The sequence below is a fragment of the Lycium barbarum genome, chromosome 4 (assembly GCF_019175385.1).
Source record: "Lycium barbarum isolate Lr01 chromosome 4, ASM1917538v2, whole genome shotgun sequence".
NCBI classification, from domain to species: Eukaryota; Viridiplantae; Streptophyta; class Magnoliopsida; order Solanales; family Solanaceae; genus Lycium; species Lycium barbarum.
The window spans coordinates 11890985-11912578 of record NC_083340.1 but is presented as its reverse complement, the minus strand read 5'-3'; the positions used below and the strand labels follow the sequence as shown (position 1 = coordinate 11912578).

The 21594-nt window shown below is 32.9% G+C and overlaps 1 protein-coding gene across 1 annotated transcript; it reads left to right on the top strand.

The window, feature by feature from the left end:
• The first annotated feature begins 2474 nt into the window (after positions 1-2474).
• LOC132635209 (novel plant SNARE 11-like) lies at positions 2475-10842 on the top strand. Its single transcript, XM_060351500.1, has 10 exons — positions 2475-2895; positions 3365-3457; positions 5309-5402; positions 5502-5539; positions 6443-6531; positions 7699-7778; positions 8829-8885; positions 8995-9087; positions 9172-9246; positions 10317-10842. The coding sequence occupies exons 1-10, from the start codon at positions 2819-2821 to the stop codon at positions 10404-10406; spliced, it is 786 nt and encodes a 261-aa protein (XP_060207483.1). The 5' UTR covers positions 2475-2818; the 3' UTR covers positions 10407-10842.
• Positions 10843-21594: the final 10752 nt, after the last annotated feature.

The window sequence follows — 21594 nt, the reverse complement described above, 5'->3', positions numbered from 1 at the left end:
CGCTACGTCAATTAGCGCAAAAAAAAAAAAAAAGAAGGGGAAAAGGGTCAAATATACCCTTGTACTATGAGAAAAGAGCTAAATATACCCTTCGTTATACTTTGGGGCCAAATATACCCCTACCATTATATTTAGGGTTCAAATATACCCCTCATCCGTTAAAGTTGACCAAGATGGACATCCAATCCTACGTGGCTACCACACATTCGATGAGATGGATGCCACGTGGCATGCCACCTAAACACCCCTAACACATTTTACCCCTTTCCTCTATTTGTTCTTCCACCACTAAAATTTTTTCCCTTCTACCATAATTGCCACCATTACCGCCACCAAGACCATCTCTATATTATTCAAACAAAACACCATTCTGAATCCAACAGTTATATCCATGAATAACAAAAATGGACCCCTTGCAAGTGTTTAATTTCCTTTGTAGTGTTCTTATCGAAAAGGATGGTCACATCGGACAAGGGTGTGTTCGTATTCTGTTAAAAGGGAACTCACAAAATTTTTCAATAGGGAAGTGTTTGGCCAAAGAAATGTCATGCTCTCAAAAGGTTTCAACTGTGTCAAAGAAATGTCATGCTCTCAAAAGGTTTCAACTGTGTCAAAGAAATGTCATGCTCTCAAAAGGTTCCAACTGTGTCAACAGCTCAAGGAGTTGGTTCTTGCCTTCACTTATCTAAAAAAAAATTGATTGGTCTTGCCTTAAATTCATAAATCCTGTTTAGATATTTTTTGAGCAATGTTGCTTAATCAATTTTGTTTTCTTTTTAAAATTATGATATTAGTAACATTAAGTGGAAATTTAAGTTTGTTTCCAATTTGGATGTGGGTAGTGACGATGGGAAGTAGTAAATTGGAGGAAGGAATAATAATCCCGGAGGGCGTGTTCGTAGTGGCAGTAATGGTGGCAATGATAGTGGAGAGGAAAGAAATTTTAGTAATGGAAAAACAAATAGAGGAGAGGGGTAAAATGACTTAGGAATGTTGAGGTGGCATGCCACGTGGCATCCATCTCATCAAATGTGTGGCTATCGCGTAGAATTGAATGTTTATCTTAGACAATTTTAATGAATGAGGAATATATTTGACCCCAAAATATAACAGTAGAAGTATGTTTGGTTCCAAAGTATAATGAACGCTATATTTGGCTCTTGTAGTAACTACTCAAAATGGGCCCATGTGCCTATGTCCATAACTGGCCCATGACAAGTAATCTATGTTTCAGACCATTAACGTATAGACACAAGCCACCTGAAAATCCGAAACAAAGTAAACGGTCGGTGGACCCTATCAATCATTTTCATGCAAACCCGTTTTGAACTGCCCAAACATCGGTTAATACTAAATTAATCCATTACGCTAATTTACTAAGCTTTGACTAATTATGAGGGCTTATTACATAGTCAGCCCTTAAATTTGTAAGGATATTCCACTTAAATACTTAAATTAAGTCATCTTTTAATTGAACACCTCAACTACTAAAAAATTATTCCAACTAAACATTTTTTATTCAAATTATAGATTTTTTTTACGTGTTTTCATTTGTCTAGTAGTTAAGTTAATCATATAATATATCATCTCCTTTAATTATACGTATCAACCTCAAACAAAAAATGCGCGGGGGGTTTAAATGTGTATAATTAAAGGAGATACATATTTTATGTAGTTAACTTAACTATCTAATAAACGAAAGAGAACACACGTGATTTTTTTTTTAATTTTTGACCGAAAATATCTAATAGGAACACTTTATAAAAAGTTGAGGTGTTTAATTGAAACATGATTTAGTTCGAGTGTCCTAATGAATATCCCAAGGGCTCACTATATATTAAGCCTAATACTCTTGTGTCCCAATTTGGATACTCTTCTGTCGACACTTCTCATTTTTTGATAGTAAAACTTTCTTAATTTTGATTGTGTGTTTGTACATAAAATCTCTAAAATTTTAGAAAATAAAATTTACATATTTAAAACTACAAAAAAGTACTATAAGCCACCATAATTAACAATTTAAAATATTTAAAAGACATACTCCATCCGTTTACTTTTACTTATCCACTATACTAAAAATAAATTTCACTTTTACTCATCCGCTTTAGCATATCAATAAAAGATAATTTTTTTGCTTGTGTTACCCTTAACATTAATTACTCATTTCCAAATCATTTTCCAAGTCCAATGAGACGATACACTAATTAATATGGTATTATGATAAAATATATACTTCATTTATAAAATCTTAAAAAGCGTGCAAAGTCAAAAGTGAACAAGTAAAATTGAACAGAAAAAATATGTAAAAATTACGGTCAAAGAATAACTCATTTGATTCTCAAAAAACGAAAAATGTCAAATAAATTAGGACGAAGTGAGTAATTACCATTTCCATTTTCCTCTCTTCCCTTTTTTTAAACCTTGTCCAAAAACCCCTCCAAAATGCTCAAGCTTTTAAATTCTCAAAAATATATTAGCCGAAAAAAAATATAAAATATTGAAACAATGCCTGCAAAATCACGAGACCAGCTCATAGGTTGTGGTCTCCTTCTCATTTCCCTGTAATAATAATAATAATCAAAAATTAAAATTTTCATACCCTACAACCTCAACTTTCATCAGATCCACAATTAGATCCATTAATTTTCCTAATTTTGTTTATCCGATTTGAATCTGCATTGTGTGATAATCGAATTTGGAATAACCGAAAGTTTTTTTCGATCTGATCGTTGAATTTTCGATTGTTTTTGCGATGTTTTGAGTTGTTTTTCGATCTTTTAAGGATCGACATTGTTTGTGTTTTTGTTAACTTTGAAGGATGGCTTCGTTATCTGGTCTTAGCGAAGAGCTTGGTGAAATTGAGGGACAGATTTCGGATCTTTTTCGAGCTCTTTCGTAAGCAATTTTTGTTTTCCTTTCTAATTATTTTCAGTAAAAATGTACCCCGGTCTGTCCTAATTTATGTGATACAGTTTGTATTTGGAGAGTCGTACAAGCAAAATATTCGACCGCGATATATTCATATGCCCTTTAAATGTTTGTTAATTATTGTACTTAATTTTAAGATAGTTTCTTATTTTTTCGAAAAACTTAAAAGATTGTGTGCCTGAATGGTCAAAATAAAGAGGTTTGACTCTCGAAATCTGAACTATATCACAAGAATTGGGACAACGGGAGTATTGCATAAATGTTCATATTTGTGTATAAACACCTTTTATACAAGGTTGATACATTATGTATGATGCTTTCCCTCATGTATAATGTTGTATGATATTGTATATTGGGCTACATGCTGTAAATATTTTATGTTGGGCTGTATATTTTTGAAAAATTCCCCTTATTGGTTTTTTGTATTTTGTTGAAGAAATGGATTTCAGAAATTGGAGAAGATTAAGGACTCGAATAGGCAGAGCAGGCAGTTGGAGGAGCTAACAGGAAAGATGCGAGAATGTAAGAGGTATTGATTGCAGATTCCTTTGGTGATTTATTTATATGTTTGATTTTGCAATCTGCATTTGCATATACTATATACTATAAGTATGGGAAATGGTGAACTTTATTTTCGATGTAGAAGAAAGTTTTGATCTTTTTGCTTTCATGAATTGGATTTTAGACAGAAACTGTCAATAAAGGTGCTTACTTGCAAATGATACAACAATAATGGTAACAATTGCTAGTATGCGTCCATCCTGAAGTAGTAGGGGTTGACTTTATGAGTCCTCCATATCCATTTTACTACAATATTGTGGATTTTGACTAGTGTTACTCTGCCCCGTGAACCTCCGTAACAATCCTTTATTCGAGTTGAAGTTGAACTAGCAATGTAAGCTCATATAAGATGCAAAGCTCAGGTGGGTGGAGTTGGTTGCAGTTCAAATTGTGTCCGAGTGCTACATATTTTGGATTTAAAAGAAACAAAAATACCTGTCAGGAATTGTCACGTTCCAGTAAATGAAAAATTAGTGTAGTTTAATACCATATGCCACTAACTTAAGAGTCACGAGGTTTTTATCTGATGTTGGAAGATGTAATCTCTAGGATGAAATGGAAAATAAACTGATTTTTGCATCGTAGTTTTTGCGAATTCTGATTAGACTTTTCAGAATTCTGATGGGTGAGATCAATATGAAGTTGTTTCATGTTGACGAACTGTCTCAGTTGATCGTTCAATGAGACACCAAATAATTACTATTCCTTTGTCAGTACCCAGAAGAAAGCAAATACAGTATTTTGCATAAACTTCCTGCTTAAGAGCTTAGCATTTTAAGATGTACATCAGGTTGGTTGTAGAATGCCAAACTATACCACTTGTAAGTTTGGCACATAGCTAGGTTTCGGAGCTTGGAAATTGCAGATGAAAGGAAAAGTAGTTTCCTGAGAAGGTGTTTTTCTGCAATTGGATGCTAAGAAATTAGTCAGGAAGAGCACCCAAGGGTCAATAAAGGTGGTGCAAACCTTGGAGACTAGAGTTCAAATCCCATCAGAGACAAAAAACATGAGGTGATTTCTTCTTATCTACCTAAGCCTTAGTGAACAGAGTTATCCGATACCTGTACTAGTGGAAGGTAGCAGGTAACCAGTGAAATAGTCTAGGTGCGCGCAAGTTGGCCTGGACGCTACCATTATATATAAAGAAAAACAAAAAGAAATTAGTCGGGGAAAAATTGGGGGAACTGGTGAAGAAAACATTATTGTTTATAGAGAAAAAATCCACAAAAAAAGTGTGAGAAAACAAACAGAAAAAATCTGGCTCTCACAAACGAATCCGAACCAGAAGATTTGTCTATCTGGGTTTTCTTCTCATTTACCATTGCCAGCTCCTGTTTGAACATTCATTTGATCAACTTCACGGTGCAGCCAGTTGAGATGGGCTCTGAGCCTTTGACAGAGATGAACTTAGCAAAGAATATTGATTGGCAACCATAATCAATTTTCAATCTCTCCACAACGAGAATAGTGATCCTCATTGATGCCATCATTGATGGTTAGTATTATATTCTTGAGACATCCAAAGAGGTTGAAGAACATAAAATTGTTGGATTGATTTGCTTTCCATTGTCTGGTTTTTTCCTCACAAAGTTTTGAGATCCAAATGAAACGACAAAGCGTTAATGTTTTTGTAGTGTGTAATTGGAATCCTTGTGGTCAATTTGGATTATGACAAGCATGCAAGAGTGATTTGGAGAATTGTTAGTTGCTTTCTCCTTTGTTTTCCTTGAAAATTCTGGTAACAGAACTATATTGATATACAACCATGCACTGACAGACAATTAATTGGACATGCAATGATGACTAATTATTTTGACAGGCTTATCAAGGAGTTTGACAGAGAAGTAAAGGATTTGGAATATAAAAGTGATGCAGACATCACCAAGATGCTGACTGAGAAGAAGCAATCAATGGTCTGGTTCATTCGGAAGCTTTTCTATAATGGTGATGCCACAATGAATGATTCTTCTTTTTTCTGAACTGATCTCGTCTTTTCTCATCTTACTTTGCAGATCAAAGAGTTGAACTCTTATGTTGCTCTGAAAAAACAGTAAGTGTTTTTCGGATAGCTTTACACATTTTCTACTTCATTTTATTAGTACGCTGATTTTGAACTGCTTTACTTTTAGTTAAGTTTCATCAATCAAAATACCTGCTTTCTTCAAATATCTTTGCATAGAGAGATTATACTTGTTCTGTTCTAGAGCAAGTTGTTTGATAGCACCTTTACGATTTTATGAGTCTTTTCTTTCCCACCATGAAGCTGCCTTTGGGATTTAATATTGTGAGCTTTGCCTTGTGGTAATTGACTGTAATACTGGTGAAAGCGGCTGCAACACTTTAAACAGTATTTCCTTGAATGTGTCTGCAAGGCTATAAAAGTGAGTTTTCTTCCCTCAAGACTTTAGGCCCACAAATGAACCCAGGAATATGCAGCAGCGTTAGAATCATTAAATTTAACAACTGATAAAAACATAGTACGGAGTATATCACTTGTATATTAACATGGGGTTCCTGACTTGGACATAGTAAAGGGTTTCCAGCTTATTTATGAGTTATTTAAACTCAATATACTCCTTAAATTTGTGATACTAGTTGAGGAAATCGACAGTAACTTCTGTTTCAGGAGTTGGATTATACATGTTGATAGTTACTCTTCAGTTTTCTGGGGAGATGAATTTGGTGAGGACCTAAAGGCTAGATATAAAAATGAAGGTCCAAGATTATAGTTTTTACTGCTAAGTACGCTACTCCAGGATGGTTAGAGATTAAGACAATGTTTCTTCCTTTGGTGAACACGCAGAAGTAGCACTTATGTTTTTTTGTTGATAAAGTGAAGTAGAACTTATGTTTGTATCAGACGAACAAGAAACCCCAACTTTGGTTTTATTGTATATTCTTTCTCTTATTTTTCTGCACCGTAGACTTAATTTTTGTGTCTGTGATTCTCTAGATACGCAAGCAATATTGAGAACAAGCGAGTAGATCTTTTTGAGGGTCCTGGTGAAGGGTTTGCTGAAGACAATGGCTTGCTAGCTTCAAGTAACCATATCTTTCATTTTTGCATTTTATTATATTCATCCTTCATTTAACTTATCATTTTGTTCTTATCTGCTGCAATTCGAGTTTCGAAATATATTATGCTTTCTTTTGGACTGAAGTATAATGTATTTCTTCTTGGCTCTCATCTGGTGATTGGTAGTCGTATCCTTCCTAAAAAAAAAAAAATTGTTCTCACTTGTTTCTAAGCTGAAGAGCTGGTTTTGAGGTTTCTTTTCTGTTATTTTGTTGGTTGGGTGGGGTAGTGGAAGCTGCCATTGAAAGAATGCTACTTTTTGCTGGTAGGATCTGGCTGAGATTGATACACAGTTTAGAAGGTTACCTTGCATAATCCATATTATAATAAGCGTCTTTCTACAATTGATGAAAATGTCTTATAACTTAAATTATTAGAAAGGATATTCTTCCGTGTTCATTATGTTTGGGCTTATGGTTGGTGTGAGAATTGAAGTTACACTAGACAACTCTTATCACTTTCCAAGATACAAAAGGAAAGTTATTGACACTTCATCTTCCTTAACATTAAACCAATGTACAATTAACCTTCACTTTATGAATTGCCGCAAGTCAAATTGCATAGTCCTGATCGGAAGACTGTAATAATGAAAGAGGCATCCTTTGTATATGTGAGAGTAGTATGGGAGGTGCAATTATGTGCCAAAGCTAATGGAATGAAAAATATGGTCAAGAGGGGTGTGATTCAGAGTGACATTCTTTTGTCTGGTTCAAATATCAGGAGCTGTTTAAGCCAAATCTGAAAGTAGAACTAGGTTGCCTTGTGTACGTCATCGTGATTCAATTTGACATATTAATGACTTGTCTTTTTACATACATAATTGACACACATTTATGTACATATACGTATATAAAGACATGTAGAACTGTGCCGTTCTGATTTGATTCTCTTGAATCTTTTGACACTACTAATTCAAGCTAATCATCCTATTTAACAAGAGCTCATTTGTCCCTCTCAAGTGAATGAATCTCTTTTGCTGCATGTTGCATTGTCATTGACTTTTGCAATACATAGCTGTTTTGACAACTTGCAAGGGAACTTTGACCTCATTGATTTTAATTCTTACCTAAAGTTTCAAAAATATTTAAAGCAATTGTCCCTATAGCTTTCTGAGTGCTAATGTAACATTACAGAAATGAGCAATCAACAGCTGATGGATCAAGGGAATAGGATGATGGATGAGACAGATCAGGTCATTGAGAGGTCAAAAAAGGTTGGTATTTCCTTAATGAAATGTTTTTGTATTGCTAAGTCGAATCTCAAACGGTATCACCAGTTGGTGAATGATTTTTGTAATGCTAAGTCGAATCTCAAACAGTATCACCAGTTGGTTCATGATGATTTGAGTTTCTCTTCCCTCCGTTTTCTGACTAACAAATTATACAATAAAGAAATGAAATGCTGTTATGGTCCTTGCTTAAAATCCTTCAGTACCTTTAAGATGAGAAACATTTTGCTTCTTTTCATTTTATTTCCATTTTTCAGTTTTGGGGGTTGTTGTTTCTTTTGAGATATTTGATAGTGTTTTGGAGGTCCTCTGATCAGGACTGAGTGAGAGCTAGCTTGTTCTGAATTCAGTAGAGTGCACATCCCAATATTTTGGGATAAAAGTTGGTAATTAATAGGACAGTCTAGATTCATTTCACTCCAAATGGGGAACTTAGTGTGGAACCTAGCTGGGATTTGGTTTGATACAGAAAAAAAGGATATGGCAACTTAATGTGGAACCTAGCTGGGATTTAGTGTGATACAGAAAAAAAGGGCATGGCTTCTAAATTCATTTTTAACTCATTGCAACATCATACTATATGGAATGCTATCATCTGCCTTTTTTGTGAATGTTTTGGACTAATAGTTTCCCAAGTTAAGGTTGAATATAACATTGATTAGGTATATATTATAGCCAAAGGACTGAATGAAATCTGGATCAAACGAAAAATAGTTTGTTTTCTTTTCTTTTCTTTTTTTGAAATATAGATTATGAACTATACGGTTTTTCATTTGCTCCACTTTTAAGAGATCCATAACAACGCCCTAATATTTCGTCATCAGGATTTGAAACTACTGAAATGAGCAATGACTTATTGTAACTTAGCCAGTAGATTAAACAGACATTTCTTTTCCTGCACAATCCTCATTTGTAGTGGGAGCTAGTTAAAGCAGGACATATGATACCATTTGAGAAGTGAGTCCTGTGAACTAGGGGTTTTGACTCTTTGCTTCATGTTCTGTAGAATGGCTTTACATACTCTTTTTTCCGCAGGTGGTTCATGAAACTGTAAATGTTGGAACTGAGACTGCTGCAGCATTGAAGGCACAGGTATATTATTTGGAGAAAACTGACATGTTTAAGATGCAAGACCATGATCTTATATTTTTTCTTGTTGCCCTTGCTTTGTCCTAACTCTTATATGTACCTGCTTGCCCAGACTGAACAAATGAGCCGGATAGTGAATGAGTTAGACTCAATCCATTTCTCGATAAAGAAGGCTACACAGTTGGTTAAGGAACTCGGTAGGCAGGTCAATTTCTAAATTGTACAATCTCTCTTTCATTACCTTTTCTTTTTATGTCATCTGGCGACTCTAAATAAGATCCTTCTTTAGGTTGCAACTGATCGTTGTATTATGGGTTTGCTCTTTCTGATTGTGGTTGGGGTCGTAGCAATCATTATTGTGAAGGTCAGACGTCTTCCCCCTTCTTCTGTAGTGTTACCAAATGTATATTTGTTTCATACTCTTAAACATTTCTCATATTAGGACTACTTATCAAATTTTGTTTTTTCGCATAGTAAGCATATCCGAGCATCTTTTTTGAATTTCATCAAATGTACTTAAATTGCCACCTTCAACTTTATCCAGCTCGCAACACTGTAGTAGTCTTATACTTGACATTAAAATGTTAGTACCTTGCTGGAAATTACATTTTTTTTCGCTTTATTTGGATATGCACCCATCTAGAACTTCGGTGACAACAACAACAACATACCAAGTGTGATCCGACAAGTTGGGGAGGGTGGGGTGTGTACTCACTCATCTAGAACTTCATGGTACAATATCTTGTCCCTTTTAACCATAAAACTACTATAGAGCCTAATGGCCTACTATCTGTCATGGTAGGTACTTCAGCACATAAACTACAGCTTATGAAGTAGCTAGCAAAACTTCTAGTTTTCTCAAAAGAAGTTCTGTTGCTAGTTATCTTAATAAAGGCTTTTGTTATATCTAATATTGGTTGGGAGCACATATATGTAATTTATCCATTGTTAGTGCTGCATTTTATGAATGTTTACTAGCTAGCCTAATTATAAAGTACTCATAAAGTAAAAGTCACAATAGCACATAGAAAAGTGCAGTGCAAGGTGGGTAGCTAATCTTTGAATAGGAGATAATGGAAATTTTGATGTATAGTTTATGAAGAACAACTTGCATTTCCATTATTTTGTCATTAGTGCAGCATTACCATTCGTTTGTTAGTCATGTGTACCTGAAGGGGTTTTGGTTAGATATATGGCTTTCGACTTAAGTCCCAGTTGTTAGCAGCAACGATGGAAATTAGAAGGCGTCAGTTTATAGAAATTCCAGAATTGGAGAAGTGCCATTGATGGAACCCACTGTTCAATCCTTCATGAGGCTCAATCATGCTTTGCCCCTCAAAAATAAAATTCTATTTGATGTTATGTTGTCATTGGTATTTGGTGGAATAATAACACATGTTGAGGCTAAAGCTACTTTAATTTTTGGATTTGCAGATTGTAAACCCACATAACAAAGACATCCGGGACATCCCTGGATTAGCCCCTCCAGCACCCAGCCGAAGATTACTTGCTTATTCTTACTGAAATCTCGAAGCAAACCATATTCACAAGGATAATGCATTATTTGTTTCTCGGTTGATTTACTTGGTTTTTGACTTGAGAACAGAGAGTGGCCGAGCACACAAGCAAGCCAAGGAATGAAGAAGTACCTGGTTCAGAAAGAAGGATCTCCAACCTTCTGTTTGGTAATGATAGTTTTCCATTCTTTGTGATGTTTAATGGGATAGATTTATATGATATTTGTTTGTATGATTATTATCTGTATTCTAGATACCTATTGGAATTTTTCCATGGAGCAAATTTGAACTATACAGAGCTTTGGTACTGGTTGATTTGTGCATAAACCAGCATTGTATAATAGCATCATTAATCTTTAATATCCTTGTGGAACCTATTTTAGTTGTTCTATTATTCTTAGAAGTTGACGCTACATCAATAGCAAGATTATTATTTTCCATTACTTTGGTATTCTTTTCTTCTGGGAACCTTCTATTCTGCCCACTATTGTCTCTTTCCATTCTTTGTTGTTGTTTTGTCACGCCCCAAAAATCACCCTAGACGTGACCGGCATCCGACGTCATGAACAACATCGAAAGAACCTAAACCGTGCAATAATGACACTTGAACCCGCCAGGTTTAATATTCGCCTCCAACAGTTTATAAAATAAGTATAACAAATTATGAATATATGAATTAAATCAGCGGAAGTCTTTATTCATCCAATAGTTAGTCAAATGTAATAACGTGCCCGAGAGTTAATCAATAACTCAACAACTACCCACAAGAACGTATACTATGGAGCTTCTAAGATAAAGGAATAATAGTTTGACTCATTGGGACGTAGCCCGAAAAACTAATAATGAACAAACAAATAAATAGGGTGTCCCACGAATGAACGTGTGGGCTCACCAAATCAGCACCAATAGTAAGTCCTTCCTAAGCGCCTAAAGTGTTAAGAACTTGCTCTTCTCCGTTACCTAACATACCATAAAAAATAACAACGGTATGTCTGAGTACTTCGTACTCAGTGAGTGTCTAAGGGGCAATAGTTACAAACAAGATATGATGAATACAATTAATAAAATGATATTAATGAAAATCACAATTCAAACCCAGGAATAACGTAAGTCAGCAACATTAAAGAGTCATGAAAGAATCCAACAACGAAAGACATATTAACTTAACTCCTTACCATTTACCATGCCAAGCATTTCACTTACGAATTCAATATCACCGCAAGCTACTCACAGAGTAGTATGGTTCGTATAAGGTTCGATGCGGGCTTGACCCTACACACGCATGACCTTGTCTAAAAGAAATCATCTTTAATTCCAGAATAAGTTCCACCAAACAAGAGTTATAAACAAACAATCAAGGAAGGATTCTTAAATACAATTCATGCTTTCACAATTTAAACGTACTTCACAAGTAGACATAGTTGAAAAGATGATTTTTGGAATATAGACATACTTGAAGAAAGATTTTTGAGAAAATCTAGACATACTAGTCACCTTCATAGTCAAAAAGGATTTTTAAAAGAGACATACATTAGGGTTTTGTATGAGAAGTTCACCTTTTTTATTCAATAAAGAACTTTCGAGAAAAAGACATATATCCATAATAAAGTTTTTAAAAGAGAGACATACCTTAGTTTGTTAAACAAGGTTTAACAATTCACTTAATGAAGAACACCCAAACCCTAGCTTGAATTACTTTGGGAAGAATTATGTTGCAAACCCTAGGTTTTGGTCACAAGAATCATGTTAAGAATCATGGGTTTAATGTTAGAATGAATTAGTAATGTTAGGGATGTTCTTACCTTTGATTTGGAGACTTGGAGGAATGATTTTCGTCCTTAGGGTTGTTTAGAAAGTGGAGGAATAAACAAAACAAGTGTCTTATTTATACTTTTCTAGTGAAAACGGGCCAAAGGGCGCCCCCGAAGGACGGACCGTCCTTCGTGTTACGAACCGTTCTTTGGACCGTCCTTTAGTGGAAATTTCCAGAGAGTTCTGGTGATTTTTGAGACGTTACGGTTCCATGTTACGGCCTGTAACACGTGTTACGGTCCGTAACGTCTCACCGTAACACAAGCCAAATTTCCAGCGAAGACAGGCTTCAGTAAAACGGGCATAACTTTTTGTACGCAACTTTTTTTTGGGCTGGGCGACGTACCGCTTGAAAGCTATTTCAAAGATATACAACTTTCATCAAGGAAGTTTTTCCAAATTCGCAACACATTTTCATGAAAATCGCCCGGAAGACAGACCTACTAAAACTTAGGCGAATTTAAGAGCCCTTAAGAACTTCACTAGTTGGTTTGACTTCAAAACGACCATCTTCCACCCGAATTCATCAAGAATGGATTCATATAGATAAAATATCATCTTAACACTAGATTTTTACATATTCACACCTAGTTCAAGTGTACGGGGTGTTACATGTTTGATTTGACATAAATCCACCTAAGGATTTTGGGCCGTTCGGTTGGAGGGATTAAATAGTTTATCCTAGTATAAAACTTGGGATTAAATTTATCTTTTGTTTGATATGGTCTAAAATCAAAACAAATTTTATTCCACGGTCATGACATTATCTTTCCAGTATAGAAGGTGAGACAGATAATCCTGGTTGTAATCCCAGGATAACCTAATTTTGAACCGAACAATCCCTTAATGTTACTGTTGTCTGTTGGTGACATATAATCTGTAATGTAGATACTTCAAGTTTTATCGTTTACGTACTTATTTTCCTTTGTTTCTTTTCCTTCAAATTTATTAGGAAAAGTAACTGTCTGCTAGTTGAGAGGGTTATAATTCCCAAAGAAAACTGCCATTAGTATTGAGCTCCCATCTATTACTCCATCCGTCCATTTTTTAGTTTTCTTGTATTGACTTGACACACCCTTGAGGAGCCGTAAATAGAGCGATAATTTTAATATATCACCCCTAATTAATCTAATGGTTGAAATCAATTAAACATATTTTAAAAGTTATGCAATCACTAATAGTATCTTGAACTTTCCAGCCGGTAAAGTATCTCCTGATTTTTCAAGCTGGACAAATAACAATGGACGGAAGTGTACTATAGTTATTGTCGTAAATTCGCAATTGGTGTGATAATATCTGCGGTGCCGTCATTTGCATATCTATTTTTCGAGCATTTAGAAAACCAATTGTTAGCAAGAATAACATGATCATTATTTCTCACAGTTAATAAAAAATTAGTGAGAAGCAGCAAATCGAAATCATTAACAAGCAATAAACATTTAATTAGTCTCCAATCTCCACCATCTTTTCTCACTCCCTTTTGACAAAGCCTCGGTGGCAAATAATTAATCTAATTCCTTTTTCAATTGTATACAATCTAGTGCGTTTGTCAAATTATACTTTTAGATCTGAACTGCCTGTGACAACATTATTTGTCCAATACACATAGGTTCCTATTTGCCTTTTTTATTTTTTGGATCAATTACATAAATTTTAGCTTCGTAAAGTGGAAATTTGACCATACATATCACAAAAATAATTGCTATGACCCAACCAAGTCATGATTTCCTGAAAGCTAACAAAAATAGTGGCCTTCCAGCTAAAAAATTAAATCTATTTAAATGATCAACCGTCCTAAAGGAACAGTGCTGTAATTAACTGGTCATATTTTCCATTGTGATTGTAAAAAAAAAGTATTACGAATTCATGCTCTCAAACTGAATGTTATACCCATTTCATAATTACGCCTGCATCATGACATGAAAATTTAAAAAGGGAAACATACAGCTCAAAGGCCGCATAATATAATTTGAAAATCGTTACAAAATGATGCATGTCAAAACGCAAAAAGGACATGTGCATGTCCGTATCACCCACATTATGCCATGGAGGCTGAAGCATCTTTAATATAGTAAAGATTTTTGTGCACGGGATATACCAATGAATAATGAGGAAAATCTGCCCCCCGCTGATAGGAATGTTTAATTTTGACCGAAAATCAAATCAAATCGAACCGACATTATTTAGTTTGATTTGATTTTAATTTAGAAAAATCGAACCAAATTGACAAATTTTATTATTATCATTTGAGAAAAATACATAAGTTTTAGCGACTTTTTAAGTCCAGTTGAACCTTCTTATATCTTCACAACAAAAAGGACAGCCCGGTGTACTAAGTATATCTTCGCAGCAAACTAAGTGAAAAAACCACGCTTTTTAAAATTGCAAAAATTCATTCGGTTTAGGGTGTTAGTTTGAGGGCTATTCTTGAGCTACAAAATAGGTTGAGGATATATTTAAACCAATAGATGGATGAAGGATATTGTGAGCCATTTTCAGTACGTCAAGGATATATTTGGCCTTTTCTCTTTAAAAAATTATCAACCAAATCAGCAGGCTGTTTACTGTGGACTTAAGAAGTCAAACTAAGTCCCAAAAATTCATGTATCATTCACTACCAGTGCATTTATAATGGTTCTGTAGTTTAATAGTATCTCAACTTTTAATTTCTTAGTAAATGGGGCATGCGATGCAAAGTAATATATTATAGAAAGGCATAGGGTTTAGACACACCTGGGATTTTAAACAACATCATTAAAATAAAACTAACGTTACACGTAAAAGTTTGACCAAATTGATAACAAGAATTCTCCATTCCACATACACGTGGGAACACAAATTTGAGGACGAAACCTTGTTTCATTATTGTTGCTAGAGATCCAACATTTAAAGGTCGTGGCAATGGGTTCTCATTTATAAGCTGTAGAGCATTAATTAGTCGTGTAGAACTAAATTCATGTCTTAAGCGTTAATGTACAGCACAATGAAATTTTGGTCTACGTCAGTGATTACGTAGATTTTTGCATAAGCAATTATCAAATGAGAATTGCTAAATGGCCACACTAATTTGACCCAAATTTGGCCACACTTATGTAAAAATTACCATAGCCTCTATTGTACAATTTTAAATTAAGATAAACTTAAAAATAAAAAAGATAGAAATGACATTAAGTAAGCATAAATTATTAAATTTGTCCTAAATAGTCATATAAATTTACCCCATTTGGATCATTGTGGCCAAAATAGTGTGGCCAAAAGACCTTTTCGTTATCGAAATTATTTTTGAACTATGAAGTATAAGTTGGTCCGCGTCTAGGACGACAATTTAACTTTTGAGGCTTTATTTATTTATTTATTTATTATTATTATTATTATTATTATTATTATTATTATTATTATTATTATTATTATTATTATTATATGGTGTCGACTTGTTATATGCATACACATTATTTTGGAAAAGATTCTATTGTTTCAACACACACAAATGTAAGAAAATTTATTTAATAATTTGTTATAATTTACGTCAGATAGTAAGCTTTGTGTCTCATTAAATGGTATTACGAAAAATGGAATTGATAGGAGTTTAGAGAAAACACTAGCAATACATGCCCGTGCGATGCACGGGCCGAACGTGTTTATTCACTTTAATTAACCAGTTTTTTAGATTTGTATTTTGTAAATAATTTTTAAAAATTTGTCATTGTCATGACAAAGAAAGTTGTTCATCGATGTGAAAAAAAATTAGTAAGAAGGTGAGGGAAAATTAATATTTTGATCCTGGATTTTTTCTTTTAAATTCTTTAATATCTCATATGTATACCGACAAGTTAATATCCATCTCAATTAATTAACTGTTCAGATCCAAACATAAGAACCATTGTGTTGTATATATTGGATTTTTTAAAAGCAAAACTACTAACATATTTTTATTAAATTAATTAAGAAATATGTTAATAAGGGGTAAATTAGTTACATTATAATTTTTTATATTAACAATTATAGATAAAAAGAATTGTTACAGAGAAATCAAAATTTGAAAGATATATGCTATATCGTAAATCACCAAATTAATTTTTAAATAACGTGAAAAATCAAAAGTAATTGTCCACGTTAACATATCAAGAGAAAGAATTTTTTCTTCTTCTTATTTTACCCTTCACATTAATTACTGATTTTTTCAAATCATTTTCTAAGGCTACTGAGACTATACTACACTAATAAATATGGATATTATGATAAAATATATATTTCATTTATTAATTGTTAAAGAACGTGAAAAGTCAAAAGTGAACAAGTAAAAGTGCACGGGGGAAATAAATATATCGGAGAATTGTTCGTCATCTCTTCACGTTTAAAGTATTGAGAAAGAAGGAAAACGGGAATAAAAGTCGCTCCCTTTATTAGAGAGAGATATATATAGAGAGATACGAGTATGATAGCAAAATACATCTTTTATTTATGATTTTTTAAGGGTCATGTAAAACGGAAAGTGGGCAAGTAATATGGGATGGAGGGAGTATATATTTTACCATAATATTCATATTTATTGGTGTATAATGTCAATAGCCTTGGAAAATGATTTGAAAATGAGTAATTAATGTGAAGGGTAAAATTAATAATAAGAAGAAAAATCAACGTGGACAGTAAAAGTACACGGACGGTGCATACATGTATACATGAGAAGACAATAAATACTCAGTACTATGACATATGTCCACATGGAATTAAAAAGTAGTTGGTAAAGTGTACAATTATTGTCCACGTCGAATTGAAAGTAGTTGGTTGAAGTGTACATTTTATATAGCTCTTGGTACAAGTATTCATTGTGTGTGCAATTTGTAAAACTTGTGGTACAAGCATTTTATGTTGTGTTCGTCCACTTACCACACTTATATATAATAGAAATAAAGAAAAATATAGAATCGAAAAATAGACATATATTTTTAGTAATGTAGCCAAGTAATATGGGACGAAGGGAGTACTCCATTTATTAATTCTTAAAGAATATGAAAAGTTGGGTATAATAATGTGGCCAAGTAATATGGGACGAAGGGAGTATTCCATTTATTAATTCTTAAAGAATATGAAAAGTCGGGTATAGTAATGTGGCCAAGTAATATGGGACGAAGGGAGTACTTTATTTATTAATTTTTAAAAAATGTGAAAAGTCAAGTAATTTGCCCAAAGTAAAGAAGAGAATAAATATTCAGTACTATAACATATGTCTACGTGAGATTTATTAATTCTCAAAGCACGTGAAAAGTAAAAAATGAACAAGTAAAAGTGCATGGAGGAAATAAATAAGTGCATACGTGTATACATGAGAAGAAAATAAATATTAAGTATTATGACATATGTCCACGTGAGATAAAAAAATAGTTGATTAAAGAGTATAAGTTATATAGCTTTTAGTATAAGCATTCATTGAGTGTACAATTTCTAAAGCTGTTGGTACAAGCATGAGGAAGCTATGTTAGTCCTCCTTCTATGTTTATATAATAATAGAAAATCATTTGATGCATTGAACATAATGCTCCTTCTGTTTAACTTGAATTGAAGTTTAAAAAAAAATGAAACATTTGAAATTTGTGATCATAACATTATGTGATTATAAGTCATTTAAAACCAATGATATTAAACATGAAATAATATTTTTATGGCTATAAATTTCTGAAGAAATATAGAAATATGCTACAGTACTATTTTTCAACGGACTAATAAGGTAATAGTACGAAACAGCGTAACAGAAGAAATGGTACTAAAATATTGGTTAGTGGACGACTTTAATGTTGACATGCAAGAAAATGAAAGAACTAAAACAACAGCTCATTATTAGCTGTTGTTGTTGCTACTTTTCAATAGGAAATACTTATCAATAAAAACAAATAGTATGGATTCAGTAACTCAATTTATTGACTATCTGAATTTTCACCTTATCGGTGAAAAGTTGAATTCCTGCATTATAATTTCCTCCCCCAATTTCCATCCCCCTTACCCCCATATGTAATAAGGAAAAAAATTAATAAAATACTCTTTTCGTTTCAATTTATGTGAACCTATTTTCTTGTTAGTTCGTGCAAAAAAGAATGACCCCTTTCTATATTTGAAAATATTTTACCTTTATGCAATGATTTATAGCCACACAAAGTATACATGACTCATTTAACACCACAAGTTAAAAAGTTTTCTCTTATTTCATAAACTCCGTGCCGAGTCAAATAGGTTCACATAAATTGAAACGGAGGGAGTAATAAGAAATAGGATAAACTAAATACAATGTGAAATTTCATAGTTGGTACACTAGACACTACTAAAAAATCTCTATTTTCCTACTGAAAAATTATTCAGTAGCTATTTTCCATTAAATGTCTGTCGGGAAATCTTAATTAGTAGTGTTTTCGAAAAAGTATGAAGTTTCACATCGTTTCAGTGGAACTTATTTTCCACCTTGCGTTTTTCCAGTGAGCTAATTTGGTGAAAATAAAATGGAAAAATTATGTTTTATAAAAATAAAAAAAAATCACACCAAATGTCGGTGTTCTCTAGTAGTGAGAATAAGTTCTATGTTCTGAAGAAATTGATAGTGTTCTAATTGACAACCCTATTTATTAGTGGGAGGTTGAAGCAAACCCAAAGTCAAGTCAAAGTCAGGTCTTCATTATATCTTTAGATGAATAGATTACATTATGCAATTATAAAATTTTATCCATCCCCAAAAAGAGGAGCATATTTTTCACTTCGATAGCCCAGAATATTCTCCTTTCCTATTTTAAAACAGTTACCACGCCTTACTTCAAACTGACTAATAAGTGAAGTTTCTAGATTCATTAGTAGGATATGTAATTTTGATATGAGAAAATTTTCTGATTTTAGTACTTTTCTGGTTTAGTATATCAAAAGTTTGCTTTGTAACATAGTTTGGGGAATAAAATAGTAATTAAAAAAAAAACTAGCTTGATCAATTATTTTGCATGAGCATTTTATCAAACCAAACAAAAGGAAAACAAATCCAATTTGAACACAAATAATGAAATGAATAATCTGAAAGCTAATCCGACTTGAACACACATTGGACAAGGAAAGATCACGGTCACGGGTCACTTGTTTTTTGGCAAAAGAAGAATATGCTACAATATTTAAATATAAAATCATGGAGATGGACTTCAGAACTTTTAAAATTGTAAAGTTTAAACCCATAAGAAGCACATGTAATTCACTACACCATTCATCTTATCTTATACGTCGATATTTGACTAAACATAATATTTAAATTATTAATTTTTTCATATTATGTTATTAGTGATAAAGGAACAAATATTAATTATTGGGTGGAAACTTAGTTTGATAAAAACAATCATTATATGAAAGTTAATTTAAATTTCGAATAGTCTAATTAATTTAATAAGTATCAATCTATTTTGAATGTTCATATCAAATAAATTGGAACAAGAGTATGTGGCTTTTGCTTAAAAAGCAAGTAAAAACAAAATGTTCGATTTCTTTTAGTTTTTGCAGAGATTAAAAAAAAATCAAAAAAAGGATTTCTAACACTTTTTGAAACAAAACATCATGGAAAGGTGAAGTCCCATTTTATGTAAATATAGCATAGTGGTTAGTTTATGTATTTCTTTTCTAGCATTTCTATGTAATACAATTATAATAATGCAATGTTCGATTACTTCGATTATTATTAAGACATAAGTAATATAGAGGGTGTCACTCAAAGTTTTCTAGCAAGTATTCATACCTTTGTTGGTACAATCAAATTTCTCTATAGTGACGTTGTTTAGTAGAATATTTTTTTGCTTATTATAACGAAATGTTGTTATATGAAACGTATAACATAACATAGCATCAAGGGTGGCTCTAAGGCTAGGCCAGTGAGGCCGTTGCCATAGGCCCCCAAAATTTGAAGGTCCCAAATTTAATTTAAACTCCTCTTCTTCTTCTTTTTATATTATTATTATTATTATTATTATTATTATTATTGTTATTATTATTATATACTTTACATAAATAATTATTACACAAGAGTGTTACAGTATATTTTTTTGTTATTTGATTGAAGTTATTTTATACCAATAAGTTCATAAATTATGATAATTTTCTTCACTCATTAATTAGTATAATTGCTTCACTCTTCAATTTTTAGTTTTATCATTTTTATATAGGAATTAAGTTATACACATCGCCAATATCTTGATTTTTTTTTTACTATCTTCTCTGAAACTGCATGAACAGAAAAGCATTCATGAAGCGGTTTCCTTTTAGTGTAATTCAACATATTATATTAGGTTATTTACGATTTATTTTAGATATCCAACCATGAGTGCTACTTAATAAAATAAACTACAATTATCATTTAAATTGATCATAAGGTGTAAATATTTTTGACACTGTCAATGCTCAAAACTTAAATTGTTATGTTATGTACGTTTGTTTCTTTTTCTTGTTTGTGATGATAGCCAATTTAGACTTTTCACTTTGAGTTCCGGATCTCAACATCCGATGATGATCCACCAATTCTGCTCTTCTTCCTATTTTTTTTTGTTTGTTTGTTGAAATGCGCTATTTTTTTTTTTGTCATAAATGATTAATTTGTTGTTTAGAAGGCAAATTCTTTTTTGTTAGCATACAAATTTTATAAAATAAATTTAAGGGCCTCTCAATATGATTTCGTCTTAGGCCACGAGATTCGTTGAGTAGTCCTGCATGGCATGAAAAATAAATTTCAAAGAAAACTTGACCGTTATAGTGATTTCTTGTTATAAGAAACGGTTGTTACAGAGATATCTGGCTTTATCAGCCTTCCCCTTCCAACACCTCAAACCTCTCTTATATCTTCATTCTTTATGGTACAAGTAAATTTTCATTCAATTCTTTCGTCCACTTGACATCAGGCTAACGGCACAATATGAACAAACTAAGCTTTAACTTCACGGAAGGGAAACTCAATTGGCGAAAATGAATAGATTGGTTGTTTTGTCTTACGTGGTCCTTCCAAGGCATTTAAGTAAGGCATTACGTAGTACTAGTTGCTTTATCGTGAACCTATTCTCTAAATTCACACCACCTATTTATTTGTACTTCCAATCAGGAGTGGGCGTTCGATTTTTCGGTTCGGTTTTATCAAACTTCGATTTGACTATTTTGGGTTCGGTTTTTTAAAGGTGGACACCGAATACCGAACCAAACTAGTTCGGTTCGATTCTTTCGATTTCGGTTTTTTAAAGTTCGGTTAGGTTCGGTTTCGGTTTTTTCAATTCGGTTTTTTTGATATGATATTAGAAGCGATTCCATTGACACTAATTCGTATTCTAAAAAGCAATAAAACATAAAACTGCTAAATTGAAATCAAAATCAAACAAACAGGATATACA